We start from the raw sequence: 17,715 nt of genomic DNA, 5'->3' as shown, positions 1-17,715 counted from the left end.
AGTGGTAATGCCTTAATTTTATGTATTGAGAAAAATCTCTGTGCCTAAGTTTAGGGCTGATTCTTTCTTGGGATGTGCCACACTCAAAAGTGATATTTAAGGGCAAACATGGACCCAGGTCCCCACCATTCAGGCTCTGCGTGAACCAGTCTTCACGGTTTCCTAACCTCTGTGTCACTTTCTGAAGAACCCAGGTAGTGACTTGGGAAAGAAGGGACCTTCCAGGACCCAACTTGTTCACTTAATCTGTGCACCCTGCCCTCTGACCCTTCTGCTGTTTGCTCTCAGGGCTCCCAGGCACAGGAACCGATCCTGGTCTCAGCCAAGACCATGCTGGAGAGCTCATCATACCTCATTCGCACTGCACGCTCACTGGCCATCAACCCGAAAGACCCGCCTACCTGGTCTGTGCTAGCCGGACATTCCCACACCGTGTCTGACTCTATCAAGAGTCTCATCACATCTATCAGGTTAGTTTCTACTCTAGAAATTGCTAGGGGCCTGCATCTGAACAGGGCAGAAAGTAGATAAATCCAATGGGACTTGGGTTTCGTAGCAATGTACCTGATCATTATCATCATCTTTTCGTGTATCTCTTTGGGACCAGCGGTAGCACTGGGCACAATAGCTAACTTAAACACTTATTATGTCAGATCTGAACATTTTACCTGTATTACCGTATTTCATCATCATAACCTTGAAAGGTAAACACTGCCATTGTCCACATTTTACTGATGAGAGAATTCAGGCAGAAAGGACTTAAGGAGTATTTTCACAGTCACCCCCAGGCCTGATGGTTCTAGTCCCAGGGCTAGCCATTGTACTACATTGTCTATACCTAGGAGCTTAGGCAGAGAACACCACTATGTATTTAGCAGGATTTGAGGTTATCTTATTTGGCTAAAGAGGCAAAAAGAATATTCCAGGTCCCACAGTAACTCTGGACATCTCTGAACTCCTTGGCAATAGAATGAACCTGAAAAATCCCCAGAGTCAATATAACATCTCTAAGTTGGCCACATACCCCATAGCATGGAATGCATCCTTTTCCTTTGGTTATACTTTGTTTTTCGATTGCTTTTGAAATTCAGCACCATGGTTCTCTTAATGCCTCACAAAGTACAATCCACTAAATATTTGAACTCCTACCACAGGACTTTGTAAATAGTATACAACATAGAGAGTATAGTATGTTTACAGTGGAAATCACACTGACCTTTTTATAATACAAAGGTTTTTATTTATAATATTATTTATAGTATTAATTTATAAATATTCACGTAAGCCAGTGAAGTCAAAATTGTTTGATTAGCAGTTGTCTGTCACCAGCCTGAAATGAGGAACAGCATCCTATCCTTCTCACTAGAAACAGAGTTAGCACAAGTGTTAAATTAAGAAATGCATGGGCTATGCAGAGAGGCCTTTCCAAGCAAGAGTCAAGGATTCACTCCTTTTTTTTTTTTAATTTTTTAATGTTTATTTTTGAGAGAGACAGAGCTTGAGTAGGGGAGGGGTAGAGAGAGGAAGACAGAGACTCTGAAGCAGGCTCCAGGCTCCTAGCTGTCAGCACAGAGCCCGACGTGGGGCTTGAACTCACATACCAAGAGATCATGACCTGAGCCTAAGTCAATGCTTAACCGACTGAGCCACCCAGGTGCCCTGAGGATTCACTCCTTAAATAAAGCAATCAAATGTGGTAGAAGGTAGACAGGGCTCCTGCCCCAGCAGTGTTGCTGCAAGTTGTGGGACTTGAACCCCAAGGAACTATTGGACTTGCCCTGTCTCTTCCAGGGACAAGGCCCCTGGACAGAGAGAGTGTGACTACTCCATCGATGGCATCAACCGGTGCATCCGCGACATTGAGCAGGCCTCACTGGCAGCTGTCAGCCAGAGCTTGGCCACAAGGGATGACATCTCTGTGGAGGTAGGCCAGGGCTCTGTGGCTGGATCCAAGGCCTCTGGGGATGGGGAGTGGGACCAAATGCATTTTTGATGCTGGCATTTCATCACTGAAGCACCTTCCCCTGGAACAAACCTAGGAAGTTTTTGGATGGTTTGGTGAAGGAACACATGTACTGCTGGAGTGGAAATTACAAATAGGGCTGAAACTTGTAGGAAAATGATTAATGTCGGATAAGACTGTATCAGTAAGGTGAGGTGTCCATATTCGGTTTAACGCATCAGTAGAGCAGGCCAAAGTAGGTAAATTTGGATGTTTCCCTGTCCTGTGTTATCAATGTACTTCTTAACTACCAGGCATATTTAGCGTTAAACTCTACACATGTGGTCCTTTTAGAGATCAAGGATTCTGCCCTCAGTTAACCATTATCCCATTGTTGGGATCCTTCTGCCTTTTTTGTGTGTGTATAGCTTTTGTACTCGTTTCTACTATTTCCTTTATGCCTGCAATTTTTTTTTTAAGTTTAAATTCAAGTTAGTTAACATACAGTGTAGTCTTGGCTTCAGGAATAGAACCCGGTGATTGATCGCTGGGCTTGAAAAAAGCATAGAGGACAGCAGAAAATCTACTGCCACAGAGATCAAGGGACTAAGAAATAGTCATGAGGAGCTCAAAAATGCTACAAATGAGGGGCAAAATAAAATGAAGGTGGCCATAGCACGGATTGAAGAGGCAGAGGAGAGAATAGGTGAATTAGAAGATAAAATGATGGAAAAAGAGGAAGCTGAGAAAAAGAGGAGTATGAGGGGAGAATTAGAGAACTAAGTGATGCAATCAAATGGAACAATATCTGTATCATAGGAATTCCAGAAGAAGAAGACAGAGAGAAAGGGGATGAAGGTGTACTTGAACAAATCATAGCTGAGAACTTCCCTGATTTGGGGAAGGAAAAAGGCATTGAAATCCAAGAGGCACGGAGAACTCCCTTCAGACATAACTTGAATCGATCTTCTGCACTACACATCATCGTGAAACTGGCAAAATACAAGGATTAAGAGAAAATTCTGAATGCAGCTAGGGATAAACAGGTTCTAATTTACAAAGGTAGACATGTAAGAATAGTAGCAGACCTGCCTCCTGTAACTTGGAAGGCCAGAAAGAAATGGCAGGAAATCTTCAATGTGATGAACAAAAAAAAAATATGCAGGCAAGAATCCTTTATCCAGCATGTCTGTCATTCAGAATAGAAGGAGAGATGAAGGCTTTCCCAAACAAACAAAAACTGAAGGAATTCATCACACTAAACCAGCTCTACAAAAGATCCTAAGGGGGAATTCTGTGAGTGAAATGTTGCAAGGACCACAAAGGACCAGAGACATCACTATGAGCATGAAACCTACAGACATTACAGTGACTCTAAACGCATATCTTTCTATAATAACACTGAATGTAAATGGACTAAATTCTCCAACCAAAAGACATAGGGTATCAGAATGGATTAAAAAAACAAGACCCATCTATTTACTGTCTACAAGAGACTCATTTTAGACCAGAGGACACCTTCAGATTGAAAGTGAGGGAATGGAGAACTATCTATCATGCTACTGAAAGTCAAAAGAAAGCTGGAGTAGCCATACTTCTATCAGACAAACTAGACTTTAAATTAAAGGCTGTTACAAGAGATGAAGAAGGGCATTATATAATAATTATAGGGTCTCTCCATCAGGAAGAGCTAATAATTATAAATGTCTATGTGCCAAATACAGGAGCCCCCAAATATATAAAACAATCACAAACATAAACAAGCTTATTGATAAGAATGTGGTCATTGCAGGGGACTTTAATACCCTACTTAGAACAATGGATAGATCATCTAGACAGGATCAATAAAGAAACAAGGGCCCTGAATGATACATTGGTTCAGATGGACTTGACAGATATATTTAAAGCTCTGCATCCCAAAGCAACAGAAGATGCTTTCTTCTCAAGTGCACATGGAACATTCTCCAAGATAGATCACATACTGGGTCACAAAACAGCCCTTCATAAGTATACAAAAATTGAGATCATACCATGCATACTTTCAGACCACAATGCTATGAAGCTTGAAATAAACCACAGGAAAAAGTCTAGAAAATCTTCAAAAGCATGCAGGTTAAAGAACACCCTACTAGAGAATGAATGGGTCAACCAGGCAATTAGAGAAGAAATTTAAAAATATATGGAAACAAATGAAAATGAAAATACAACAGTCCAAACTCTTGGGATGCAGCAAAGGCAGTCCTGAGAGGAAAATACATTGCAATCCAGGCCTATCTCAAGAAACAAGAAAAATCCCAAATACAAAATCTAACAGCACACCTAAAGGAAATAGAAGCAGAATGGCAAAGACACCCCAAACCCAGCAGAAGAAGAGAAATAATAAAGATCAGAGCAGAAATAAACACTATAGAATCTAAAAAAGCAGTAGAGCATATCAAACCAAAAGTTGGTTTTTTGAAAAAATAAACAAAATTGATAAACGTCTAGCCAGGCTTCTCAAAAAGAAAAGGGAGATGACCCAAATAGATAAAATCATGAATGAAAATGGAATTATTAGAACCAATCCCTCAGAAATACAAGCAATTACCAGGGAATACTATTAAAAATTATATGCCAACAAACTGGACAACCTGGAAGAAATGGACAAATTCCTAAACACCCACACACTCCCAAACTCAAACAGGAAGAAATAGAAAACTTGAACAGATTCATAACCAGCAAAGAAATTGAATCAGTTATCAAAAATCCCCAGCAAATAAGAGTCCAGGACCAGATGGCTTCCCAGGGGAGTTCTACCAGACGTTGAAAGCAGAGATAATACCTATCCTTCTCAAGGTGTTCCAAAAAATAGAAAGGGAAGGAAAACTTCCAGACTCATTCTATGAAGCCAACATTACTTTGATTCCTAAGCCAGACAGAGACCTGGCAAAAAAAGAGAACGATAGGCCAATATCCCTGATGAATATGGATGCAAAAATTCTCAACAAGATACTAGCAAATCAAATTCGACAGCATATAAAAAGAATTATTCACCATGGTCAAGTGGGATTCATTCCTGGGCTGCAGGGCTGGTTCAACATTCGCAAATCAATCAGTGTGATACATCACATTAATAAAAGAAAAGATAAGAGCCATATGATCCTGTCAATGCAGAAAAAGCATTTGACAAAATTCAGCATCCTTTCTTAATAAAAACCCTCAAAAAAGTGGGGATAGAAGGAACATAATTAAACATCATAAAAGCCATTTATGAAAAGCCCACAGCTAACATCATCCTCAACAGGTAAAAACTGAGAGCTTTCCCCCTGAGATCAGGAACACGACAGGGATGTCCACTCTCACCGCTGTTGTTTAACATAGTGTTGGAAGTGCTGTCATCAGCAATCAGACAACAAAAGGAAATCAAAGCATCAAAATTGGCAAAGATGAAGTCAAGCTTTCACTTTTTGCAGATGACATGATATTATACATAGAAAATCCGATAGACGGGGCGCCTGGGTGGCGCAGTCGGTTAAGCGTCCGACTTCAGCCAGGTCACGATCTCGCGGTCCATGAGTTCGAGCCCCGCGTCAGGCTCTGGGCTGATGGCTCGGAGCCTGGAGCCTGTTTCCGATTCTGTGTCTCCCTCTCTCTCTGCCCCTCCCCCGTTCATGCTCTGTCTCTCTCTGTCCCAAAAATAAATAAAAAACATTAAAAAAAAATTTAAAAAAAAAAAAAAAAGAAAATCCGATAGACTCCACCAAAAGTCTGCTAGACCTGATACATGAATTCAACAAAGTTTCAAGATACAAAATCAATGTACAGAAATCAGTTGCATTCTTATACACTAATAATGAAGCAACAGAAAGACAAAGAAACTGATCCCATTCACAATTGGACCAAGAATCATAAAACACCTAGGAATAAACCTAACCAAAGATGTAAAAGATCTGTATGCTGAAAACTATAGAAAGCTTATGAAGGAAATTGAAGAAGATACAAAGAAATGGAAAAACATTCCGTGCTCATGGATTGGAAGAATAAATATTGTTAAAATGTCAATACTACCCAAAGCTATCTACGCATTCAATGCAATCCCAATCAAAATGGCACCAGCATTCTTCTCGAAGCTAGAACAAGCAATCCTAAAATTTGTATGGAACCACAAAAGGCCCCGAATAACCAAAGTAATATTGAAGAAGAAGACCAAAGCAGGAGACATCACAATCCCAGACTTTAGCCTCTACTACAAAGCTGTAATCATCAAGACAGCATGGTATAGGCACAAAAACACACACACAGACCAATGGAATAGAATAGAGACTCCAGAATTGGACCCACGAAAGTATGGCCAACTAATCTTTGACAAAGCAGGAAAGGATATCCAATGGAAAGAAGACAGTCTCTTTAACAAATGGTGCTGGGAGAACTGGACAGCAACATGCAGAAGGTTGAAACTAGACCACTTTTTTATACCGTTCACAAAAATAAACTCAAAATGGATGAAGGACCTGGATGTGAGACAGGAAACCATCCAAACCCTAGAGGAAAAAGCAGGAAAAAACCTCTCTGACCTCAACCGCAGCAATTTCTTACTTGACACATCTCCAAAGGCAAGGGAATTAAAAGCAGAAATGAACTATTGGGACCTCATGAAGATAAAAAGCTTCTGCACTGCAAAGAAACAATCACCAAAACTAAAGGGAAACCAATGGATAGGGAAAAGATATTTGCAAATGACATGTCAGACAAAGGGCTATTATCCAAAATCTATAAAGAACTCACCAAACTCCACACCTGAAAAACAAATAATCCAGTGAAGAAATGGGCAGAAAACATAAATAGACACTTCTCTAAAGAAGACATCCAGATGGCCAACAGGCACATGAAAAGATGCTCGACGTCACTTCTCATCAGGGAAATACAAATCAAAACCCCACTGAGATACCACCTCACTCCAGTCAGAGTGGCCAAGATGAACAAATCAGGAGACTATAGATGCTGGCGAGGGTGTGGAGAAACGGGAACCCTCTTGCACTGTTGGTGGGAATGCAAACTGGTGCAGCTGCTCTGGAAAACAGTGTGGAGGTTTCTCAAAGAATTAAAAATAGATCTACCCTATGACCCAGCAATAGCACTGCTAGGAATTTACCCAAGGGATACAGGAGTGCTGATTCACAGGGGCACTTGTACCCCAATGTTTATAGTAGCGCTTTCAACAATTGCCAAATTATGGAAAGGGCCTAAATGTCCATCAACTGATGAATGGATAAAGAAATTGTGGTTTATATACACAATGGAATGGCAATGAGAAAGGATGAAATATGGCCTTTTGTAGCAACGTGGATGGAACTGGAGAGTGTTAGGCTAAGTGAAATAAGTTGTACAGAGAAAGACAGATACTGTATGTTTTCATTCTTATGTGGATCCTGAGAAACTTAACAGAAGATCATGGGGGAGGGGAAGGAAAAAAAAAGTTAGAGAGGGAGGGAGCCAAACCATAAGAGACTCTTAAAAACTGAGAATAAACTGAGGGTTGATGGGGGTGGGCGGGTGGGGAAAGTGGGTGATAAGCATTGAGGAGGGCACCTGTTGGGATGAGCACTGGGTGTTGTATGGAAACCAACTTGGCAGTAAATTTCATATTAAAAAAAAAATCAGAACCCAGTGATTGACGTCTTACCTAGGGCACCCAGTGCTCATCCCAACAAGTGTCCTTCTTAATGCCCATCACCCATTTAACCCACACCCCACCTGCCTCCTCTACAGCAACCCTTTTTGTCTCTGTATTTAAGAATCTCTTATGATTTCCCTCCCTCTCGGTTTTTATCTTATTTTTCCTTCCCTTTTCTGGTGTTCATAGAGCCATTTGGCCTGCTTTTGCCAATTTTTCCAAAGTTGAGAATAGTATTTTCCTACTTGGCTTCTGTGATTTTCTTTTCCTGTTAACCTGCTCAAAGACTCTTGATTTATACTTCCTTCTCTCTGTGTCAAAACTGCCAACACTCAGGAGGTGCTTAATAAAATATGGATGGTCTGTTTACTGATGTGTCCCTCACTGCCACCAAATTCATCAACAATGAACTTTGCCTGCTGTCTCTAAGTAGTGGGCCCAGAGTTGGTCTTGCTCATTTTTTTACTAGAGCTGTCGATTGTACTTCAGCTTTACCCTCCTCCCTCAATGCCAAGAAAAGAAAGAAGAAATATTCTTACCCTGTGCAGAATGTTAGAATTACTGTCAACCTGTTACTTAAAGAGGGGATATGCATACAGAAAAGTGTGCACATCATAAGTGTGTGGCTTAATGAATTATCACCAACTGAGTATAGCCCTTAGCACCGAGATCAAGTATCAGAGATGACCAGCACCTTGGAACCCCCACCCTCGCCCTGCCTTTAACCACCCATCCCAAAGCTTGTCCTCTGTCTTCACTTCCTCCCTAGGAAGAAAATCCCTCCCTTTGAACTATGTGTGCTCCATACTTATTTCATGTTTATTTTAAGAAGCCATCTGTAATAAGATAACATTGCTGGAATGTTCTTGCATTCTTGACTATAATCACATTATGAGCAGAAAGATGATAACGAGCTACATTAAGACCCTTGGAAGTTTGAAGGTTTCTTTGCACGTCTGCCCCTGTTTTTCCATCTTTCCCTCCAGGATTTTCTTTTCACTTTAGCATACTACACTGCTCTTCTCATTGAGTAACCCCTGCTCAAAGGCCCCAGGCAGTATGAAGCATTGTTCAGAGGGGAAGCTGCCTGGGCCAGACTCTCATTTCCAACAAGCAGGACATCGTCACTTTGCCCGGAAGTACCCTATTCCATGCCGGCATGTGCTCACCTAAGATGTCCAGTGTCCTGATATATTAACATTGAGTCTTACCAAGCGAAGCTCCTAGGAAGAATCCTACAAATCTGACCTTTCCTGCCACTAGCTGCCAGTGACCAGCTTGGAATTCCCTCCCCATTTCCGTCATGTGGCCTCATCATCCAGATACTTTGCCCCATCTCTTGACAGCATGACTCCAATTCTTCTCTCAAAAGCCATTTTTAACATTGGCATCCACATCACCAAAAACAATGCCCTGAGAGCCTGAGCTGAGCTCAGCAGTTTACTCATCTGGCATTTTCACCGTGTCCTGTCTAGGAAATGGTCCTGCTTTCTGAGAGCTGATCTCATTTTCACCTCACCCTTCTTGCCCCCGCCCCTTCCTTAAGGAGTTCCTAGTTTTGAGGACTCAGCCACCTGGAGGTTCCCCGAGGCCCCAGCAGTAGCTCTCCCCATTTGGATAAAATTGTCTTCCTTCCTGGAAGGGAAATGTTTTTTATTTCCAGTAATTGTGCTGAATAACCCAAAGTAAAGATACTGGCAACAGCACTCAACACTGTGGTTGGTGTGAGTGAGGAAGAGCTGGTAGAAAAAGTATCCTTGGGGCCTGCCTCGTGTCATCCCTGGGTAGAAGCATGGGGGGCTGTGGCCCAGGGGGGCTGAGGGTCCCCGGGCAGGACAGGGTGGACTGGTGGCTGTGTGGCTCACTCAAGTGAGCTTTTATCCACTACAGATAGAGTGGATATTTTGGTATCCGTTTCTCGTGGCCTCCCATGTCTTTCATATGGGCCTTTATAAATCCGTGTGGCTACGTGGTAAACTGCCATAGGGGGAATTTGACAGCCCTCTCTCCTTATCAGGCCCTACAAGAGCAGCTGACTTCAGTGGTCCAGGAAATCGGGCACCTCATCGATCCCATTGCCACAGCAGCTCGGGGGGAAGCAGCGCAGCTAGGACACAAGGTAATGGACCCTGCTGGGGGTGTGCGTGAGAGATGGGTGTGGGGCAGTCATTGATCATTGACCGTTCTGGGGTCTGTTTTCCGCTAGAATCCAGACAGAAACTAGAGTGAAGTCTTTCAGGTTATGGTCAGACTTGCCAGCCAACAAGACATGACATTCCCATGTTGTGCTTGACCTCCCCTGGATAAGTCAGAGACTAAAGTTGATGTCCCTAGTCTGCTCTCTGCCACCATTTGTCCCTGGCTGGCTGGCCTCATTCTCATGTGTATAGGGGTACATTGTTCTCCCATGGCTTCTAATAGAGTGCCTGTTTTCACACATGAGGGAGCAAAGCAACCTTGCAAACTTCATCTTGAACAGCCAGGCCTCGCTGGACAGCCACTCCAAAGGAGCCCTTCAACTGAGAGCTCATACCCGTGTTGTCTAAAGGCTGAATGATATTTTGCCTGTTTGGGACTCATTTTGCAAATCTTTGAAGGGTAGGTGCCTTGTCCAGCAGCCTGCTGGACAGAGAGAGGGCCTCCTCAGCAGAGAGAGGGCAAAAATTGGATTTGGAACCGCCTCCAGGGTTTCCTAGTGTTTATCAGTGTGACCGTCAGTATCGATGTGCATATCAAGAGAACTCGGTAGCCAAAATCTTTTCAGCAGGTATTGATTTTAGAAAATCAATATTGTTGCTTTTTCACATCATGAAACAGGGGAAGGGCTACTTAGCTTCCTGCTGGTTCTAAGGACAGGTTTTTGAGATTTAAAATGACCAGGGTCCCTCTACGCTTTCAAATGTGGCAAATTTCATTTCTCAGCTGAGTTCCTTTATAATGAGAAGAGGGCTTGTCCACCTGTGTGAACCTCTTCACACAGGAGAGGAGCCTGGAGGAGCCGGGAGGGGAGGCTGGTCTGGAGGCCGGAGCTCTGCCAGCCGGGGGCCTGGAGCCAGTGCTTGAATGGTGCCTGCCACGGGGAACTGAGTTTGGCACAGAAACCAGACTTCACTTCAGCGGTGACTTTTGATTCCGGTCAGAACTTTGTAAGACAATTTTTCTAGGGGTGCCTGGGTGGCTCAGTCAGTTAAGCATCCAACTTCAGCCTAGGTCATGATCTCACCATTCCCCACTTTGAGCCCCGCATGGGGCTCTGTGGTGACAGCTCAGAGCCTGGAGCCTGCCTCGGATTCTGTGTCTCCCTCTCTCTCTGCCCATCCCCTGCTTATGCGCTTCCTCTCTCTCTCTCTCTTAAAAATAAACATGAAAAAAATGTTTTAAAAAAGAAAAGAGAATCTATCTAGACTTGGAGGACAACAAATCTTGTCCCTACAGGTATTGTTGTTAGTCTGGAAGATTAATTCCTGTGTCTGTGGGCGATATCAAAAGAAAGGTAATATATTGTGTCACTTGAGTGACAAATTTACTCTCGGTCCTTGGGCTAACCCAGTCTCACTTGCCAAAAGACACTTCTGGACAAAGGAAGCCTCGGCCCTCCTTCCACAAGAGTCTTGGACTGAGAGTTGATACCTACATGGTTCCAGTTCTTCGTTGAGACACTCTGGTGGAGTTCCCGGGTCAGCTTCACTTGGGAGTGATAAACGCAAGCTCTCAGAACCCACGCATATTAGTTCCCTGGAGCTGCTATAACAGATTCCTAAGAACTGGGTGACTTACACCAACAGAAGTTGAATCTCTCGCAGAAGTCTAAATTCAAGGTCTCAGCAGGGCCAGACTCTTTCTGGAGGCTCTAGGGGAGAATCCATTCTTTACTCTTCTTGTTATTTTTTTTTTTTTACCTTTTCTTTTTAAGTTTATTTATTTTGAGAGAGACTGAGACAGCACCAGTAGGGGAGGGACAGAGAGAGAGGGAGAGAGAACCCCAAGAAGGCTGTGCACCATCAGCACAGAGCTCAATGTAAGGCTCAAACTCAGGAAACCATGAGATCATGCCCTGAGCCGAAACCAAGAGTCAGACGCTTAACTGACTGAGCCACCCAGGCGCCCCACTTCTTTGCTCTTCTGACTGCTGGTGACTCTTCATGTTCTTTGACCTTATCCTGCCAGTGTCTGCCTCTCTGGTCAATTGTCTCCTGCTCTTTTCTTTGTCTTCCCTTCTTCCGGCTCTTATTAGAATATTTTTTAGTAGATTTAGGACCCACCCAAGCAAGCTAGGATGACCTCATCTTAAGATCCTTAGATACATCTGCAGAGATCTTTTTTTCCCCCAGTAAGATCGCACTCACAGGTTCCAGGGATTTGGACATGGTCATATCTATTTTGGGCCACCGCTCAACCCACTCTGCCACCCTAGGCCTAAGGAATCCACGTCATGTAACAAATACTCAAAATTCTGTGTTATTTTAATTTCGGTGCTACCCCAGGTAAGGATATTTCCTCTGCCATGTCTCGAGAACAGAAGGTATTAGAGTCTTTGCTAAGCTACCTAAATACAGGGAAAAGCACATCCTTTCAAAAACCTTTGTCCACAATACATGAAGAATAAGGACATGTGGCATTTATCAAGGGCCTACTCCATGGCAGGCATTGTGCTGTGTACTGTTATGTATGCTAATTTAATCCTTCTAACAATCATTTGGAGGTTAGTGCTATTATTATCCCCGTTTTATAGAGGAGGAAACAGAAGTTTGGTAATAGGAAGCAGATTGCCTAAGATTTCTCATTTAAGGAATTGACAGGATTCAGATCCAGTGGCTTCTGAAACTGGAGCCTTCTCTCCATCACCCAGCCGTAGTGCCTGCGTGAGGGCACCAGCTCAGTTGTATTGAATAACTCTCCACACACAGCAGCCCTTGACATTTTACAGTTACAGTGATGAAATGTACTTTTAAAATTAAAAAAACAGAGGCTCCTGGGTGGCTTAGTCAGTTAAGCATCTGATTCTTGATTTCGACTCGGGCCATGGTCTCGTGGTTCGTGAGATCACGCCCCACATTGGGCTCTATGCTGACAGGGTGAAGCCTGCTTGGGATTCTCTCTCTCCCTCTTTTCCAAATAAATAAATAAACTTAAATTAAAAAAAAAAGAATCAAATTAACAAATGAAAATAAATAATAAATAAATAGAATCTAGAAAACCTGTTAGATTCTAATGCACTAAACACCTTGATTCCTCTAGTACATACAGGACCCATCCTGAGTCCTGCCCCCTGATGACCCATTAGTGCACTGTGGTTCACCTTGGTGGTGACCCCAGTACCCTACTAGGGGATGAGGGTGAAATCCAATGCAAATGTGTAGGGCTGATACCTGGAGTTGTGCAAGCTGGGTCTTACACAAAGGTGTTTGGGCAGAGCAGAGAGTGGGGCCAAAATCTAGTCGAGTCATGTGCCTTGGAATGAATCATGTCTGACCCACAGATAAGGAGCCCCTTTAAAATTCATCCAAAGCCTCACAAAGGCCAGCAGCAGCCCTGCGGAAGCGCTTTGAAACCATCTGATTAAAGAGAACTGTAATCGAGAGTAAAAGAGCAAATGTACGTTTCCTGCTGGCTGATGGTCCGTCTCACTGTGAGCTCTAATGACCTTTAATATTTTGGACTCCCACCTTGGCCCAGCCACCACCAACTGCATGAACCCCTGCCCCCTGCTTCATTTCTGACCCAGTGACTGCACAGCTCAGGAGTGGCCTTCTTTCCTCCGCCCTCCTCACACTCATTATTCCTCCACATAATGGGAAGAAGCATTAACGGAAATTGCTGGCTAGATGTCTGAACTCACATACACTTGATGGAACTAATTTATCAGTTAGTAATTGGCATGCACAATGAGGAGTGGAACAGAAAAGTGTGGTCAGTGCCATTGTGTTTTTTCCGAGTGGAAATAAATGGTGGTATCTGAAGCAAGTTCAAATGTTCAACTCTGGCATTCTGGATGCTAGGTAAGTGGGTATTACTGTATTATTCTGGAACTTTATTTTAAATGCCTTACAGAGCAGCAAATACCAAACAAGAAACTTTTGGGGCGCCTGGGTGGCTCAGTTGTTAAAGCGTCTGACTCTTAATTTCGACTTTGGTCATTATCTCCCAGGTTTGTGAGATCAAGCCCCATGTCTGTCTCCACGCTGACATCAGGGAGCCTGCTTGGGCTTCTCTCTCTCCCTTTCTCTCTTCCCCTTTTAAACTCACATGTGTGTGTGCTTGCTTTCTCTCTCCCTCTCTCAAACTTTTAAAAAAAAACAAACAAACAATATGTGGCGCCTGGGTGGCTCAGTCCGTCGAGCGTCCGACTTCGGCTCAAGTCATGATCTCACGGTTGATGAGTTCAAGCCCCGCGTTAGGCTCTGTGCTGACAGCTCAGAGCCTGGAGCCTGCTTCAGATTCTGTGTCTCCCTCTCTCTCTGCCCCTTCCCCACTCATGCTCTGTCTCTCTCTGTCTCAAAAATAAATAAACATTAAAAAACAAACAATAAACTTTTTTTTTTAAATATCTATTCGTAACTTCTGCCCATTTTTTAATTGGATTATTCCGTTTGGGGGGTGTTGAGATTTTAAGTTCTTTTTTTTTTTTTAATGTTTATTTATTTCTGAGACAGAGACAGAGCATGAGTGGGGGAGGGGCAGAGAGAGGGAGACCCAGAATCGGAAGCAGGCTCCAGGCTCTGAGCTGTCAGCACAGAGCCTGACGTGGGGCTCGAACTCACAAACCGTGAGATCATGACCTGAGTTGAAGTCAGTTGCTCAACCGACTGAGCCACCTAGGTGCCCCAACAATAAACTTCTAAAATCCAATATTACAACCATAGCAGAGCTGAACTAAAAAAGAGAAGTAGCCAACAGTAGAGCAGAAGGTGGGAATCTGGACTGTGGTCTGGGACATGGGATTCCTTTCATAGCTCCTTGTTTTAGCTGCTTGAGGTCAAACAAGTTACTCCACCCACCTAAGCCTTGGTTTCTTCATTTGGATCTACCTGGTAGGATTGTTGTGGGGATTAGATGAAGCTTGGTGAGCTGTTAGTAGAAAGCCTCGCATGTGGGATATTCCCAGTAATGCCTGTGAGGGGCATCTGGTGGCCCAGTCAGTTGAGCGTCCAACTTTGGCTCAGGTCATGATCTCGTGTGTGTAGGTTTTAGCCCTGCATCGAACTCTGTGCTGACAGCTCGGAGCCTGGAGCCTGCTTTGGATTCTGTGACTCCCTTTCTCTCTGCCCCTCCCTTGCCTCCCCACTCACACACTCTCACTCTCTGTCTCAAAAAAATAAAACATTAAAGATTAATGAAAAATAAAATAAATTAATTAAAGAAGTAAGTAAAAATAAATAAATATGGCTCTGCAGCACCCAGTGGGTGGGTTCTCGTGAGCACAGAAGCAACATGACGTTACCTACTGGAGAGGCCTAAGCAGGAATGGTGGTTAGCCATCTGGCTAGGCTTTTTTCTTCTCCTGGACTGATCACAAACAGAACATCTAGGGCAATGTGAAATCATTTTTGCTTTTATTCCAAATCTATGGTTAGGCCAACAATGTTCCAGGTAGAGAGCAGTTGGATTGGCTTCCTCGAAAGCCTTTGCTCTCAGGCTTCTTTTCTCAGCGGTCCTTGGTCCCTTGCTCCGCTCCTGTCCCCCTTTCTTCTGAGTTCCTAAGATGCTCCTCTTTGGTTCTTTTGAAAGCTTGACAGTTTGTGAGATTTGTAAAATGCTCACGCCCAACTCAGGATCACGAAACAAATTCCTTAACACTTGGGCCTTGATGAGAGACGAGATGAAGAGCTCCCCAGAGGAAGTAACATCCAAACAAGAGTTCATTAATGAGCAAGTGCTTCTAAAAGTAAAATTGAGTGATGAATAAGGTCTGAGGGTCTAATGTGTAACATGATGACTGTAATTCATGATAGTGAATTATATTAAATAATAGAAAAAAACAAAAAGTAAGTCTCTGCCTGTGTAAAAAGCAAATTTCAGCACGTCTGTCTCTCCCTGTGCATCATCCCAGTCCCCTCCCCACCAGTGCGACCCCTAAAGGAGACACATGTGATTACGTGATGTATCTGTGGCGTGTTTTTTTTTTGTCTTAAAAGGTGACACAGCTGGCAAGCTACTTCGAGCCCCTGATCTTGGCCGCAGTTGGTGTCGCCTCCAAGATTCTGGACCATCAGCAGCAGATGACTGTGCTGGACCAGACCAAGACGCTCGCAGAATCTGCCCTCCAGATGCTGTATGCAGCCAAAGAAGGTGGAGGAAACCCCAAGGTACAGTTCAGGATTCCAGGGACTCACCTAGGGCCACAGAGAAGCCATGACACATTCCTCCTTGTTGTGTTCCTCCAAGGAAAACTCCTCCAGTTCTCGGTTGATTGTATGTGATTTCCCACGCAAAGATGGGAAATAATCTTTGATTGGCCTTCCCAGGGATCTTTAAGAGGAAAACCAAGAGATCTACATAATGAAGCCTTATTGAGAAGTTGCATTTTCCATGACAGAAGGTGTAGCCAAACGTCTACAAAGAAAAACATTGTGTGGTGTTTGCAGGAATAAAAACTAATACTGCCCGGCACCTGCTCGGTGGTGACACCCAGCTTGCGCAAAGCAAAGCTCTGTTGTTTTCCAGTGAATGTTATTTCCATTCCCGGTTCTCAAGTTCAAAGCAAAATGTGATGCAAGGTCACCCACGGCATGTGCTTCTATTGCCTTGGGGACAGTCGTTTAATATGGAAATCTCCCTTACCAGTTTGCAGGTAGAATGTTTCCACAGCCAGAGGTATCACCCAGCTACTAAGCAACCAGAGATGGTGACAGCATGCCATCTTTCAGGGTTGATACTTGTGTCAGGGTGATTATTTTACTTGTGAAACCATCACGTACATTGTGAGAAGGCCAGAGGCTCCTCCTGCTCTTGGTACCTTCTAGCAACCGCCTCCACACGTTCCATCTGAACTTAACGGGTCCTCACTTAAGCAGACTAAGTTGTGGGATTACTGACTGGAGAGATTTGTATGGGATACTTGCCTATAGGCTATAGAAATCCATATTATGTATCTATTCTTTTTAGTGTGCTTTGTTGCTTTTCTAAGGTCTTTACAGGGACAACATGGCACAGCAGGGACGACTCTAGATTAAGAGGCAGAATCACAAATGGGTCCTCTCAGAGCTCACAGTTACTGAGCGCTGACTCTGTGTCACCCCTTACACGTCATATCCTCTTGATATTTGATCATCATAAAAATCCCATGGTGTGAGAAGGTTCCCACTGGACAGATGTGGAAACTGGGACTGGTTAGGTGAGTTGTCCCACGTCACAGAAGAGGTGGACGTGGAGTCAGGACGGAGCCTGCACCCTGTGAAGGCACAGGCCGACTGCCCAAAGCAAAGGCTGGAGAGAGGTCGAGGAAAGTTGCAGGAGAGAGGCCACATGTGACAAGTTGGTCTCACAAAAAGAAATTACCTGGTACATAAGGGCGGTCAGGGGCGTGCCAGGAAGAAGGAACAGCATATGCAAAGGTGTACGTGGGGTTATAAAAGGATTGTGATACCTTTAGAAAATAGCATGCAGGGGCGCCTGGGTGGCGCAGTCGGTTAAGCGTCCGACTTCAGCCAGGTCACGATCTCGCGGTCCGTGAGTTCGAGCCCCGCGTCGGGCTCTGGGCTGATGGCTCGGAGCCTGGAGCCTGTTTCCGATTCTGTGTCTCCCTCTCTCTCTGCCCCTCCCCCGTTCATGCTCTGTCTCTCTCTGTCCCAAAAATAAATTAAAAAACGTTGAAAAAAAAATTTAAAAAAAAAAAAAAAAAGAAAAGAAAATAGCATGCAGTCTGGTGTATATGGAATGTGCTGAAAGTGGGGCCATCAGGGTGGGAGGATAGACTGGGCCGTGTTGTGACTGGTCTCCTCACACTGTACAGAGGTTGGGCTTTGTTGTGAGTAGTGGGGATGACAACCCCACCAGAGTTCAGAAACACCGCTCCCGTAGCACCATGCATACTATCTTAGACTTGGGTTTTCCGTGTGCATTTTTACCCGTCATGTATCTGGCAACTATTAAGAGCCTAATTCTTGGGATGCTAAAAATA

General features: G+C 43.9%; 1 protein-coding gene across 8 annotated transcripts in view; it reads left to right on the top strand.

The window, feature by feature from the left end:
• Positions 1–17,715, top strand: part of TLN2 (talin 2) — a 441,711-nt gene that overhangs the window by 347,899 nt on the left and 76,097 nt on the right. For all 8 annotated transcript variants that reach the window (XM_058737523.1, XM_058737527.1, XM_058737519.1 and 5 more), the window contains 4 exons: positions 289–470; positions 1,792–1,924; positions 9,613–9,714; positions 15,731–15,901. In XM_058737523.1, the coding sequence (XP_058593506.1) occupies positions 289–470; positions 1,792–1,924; positions 9,613–9,714; positions 15,731–15,901 (588 nt within the window). The remainder of the gene's footprint in view (positions 1–288; positions 471–1,791; positions 1,925–9,612; positions 9,715–15,730; positions 15,902–17,715) is intronic.

This window comes from Neofelis nebulosa, chromosome 7, assembly GCF_028018385.1.
Source record: "Neofelis nebulosa isolate mNeoNeb1 chromosome 7, mNeoNeb1.pri, whole genome shotgun sequence".
NCBI lineage: Eukaryota > Metazoa > Chordata > Mammalia > Carnivora > Felidae > Neofelis > Neofelis nebulosa.
This window is presented reverse-complemented; position numbering and strand designations above follow the sequence as displayed.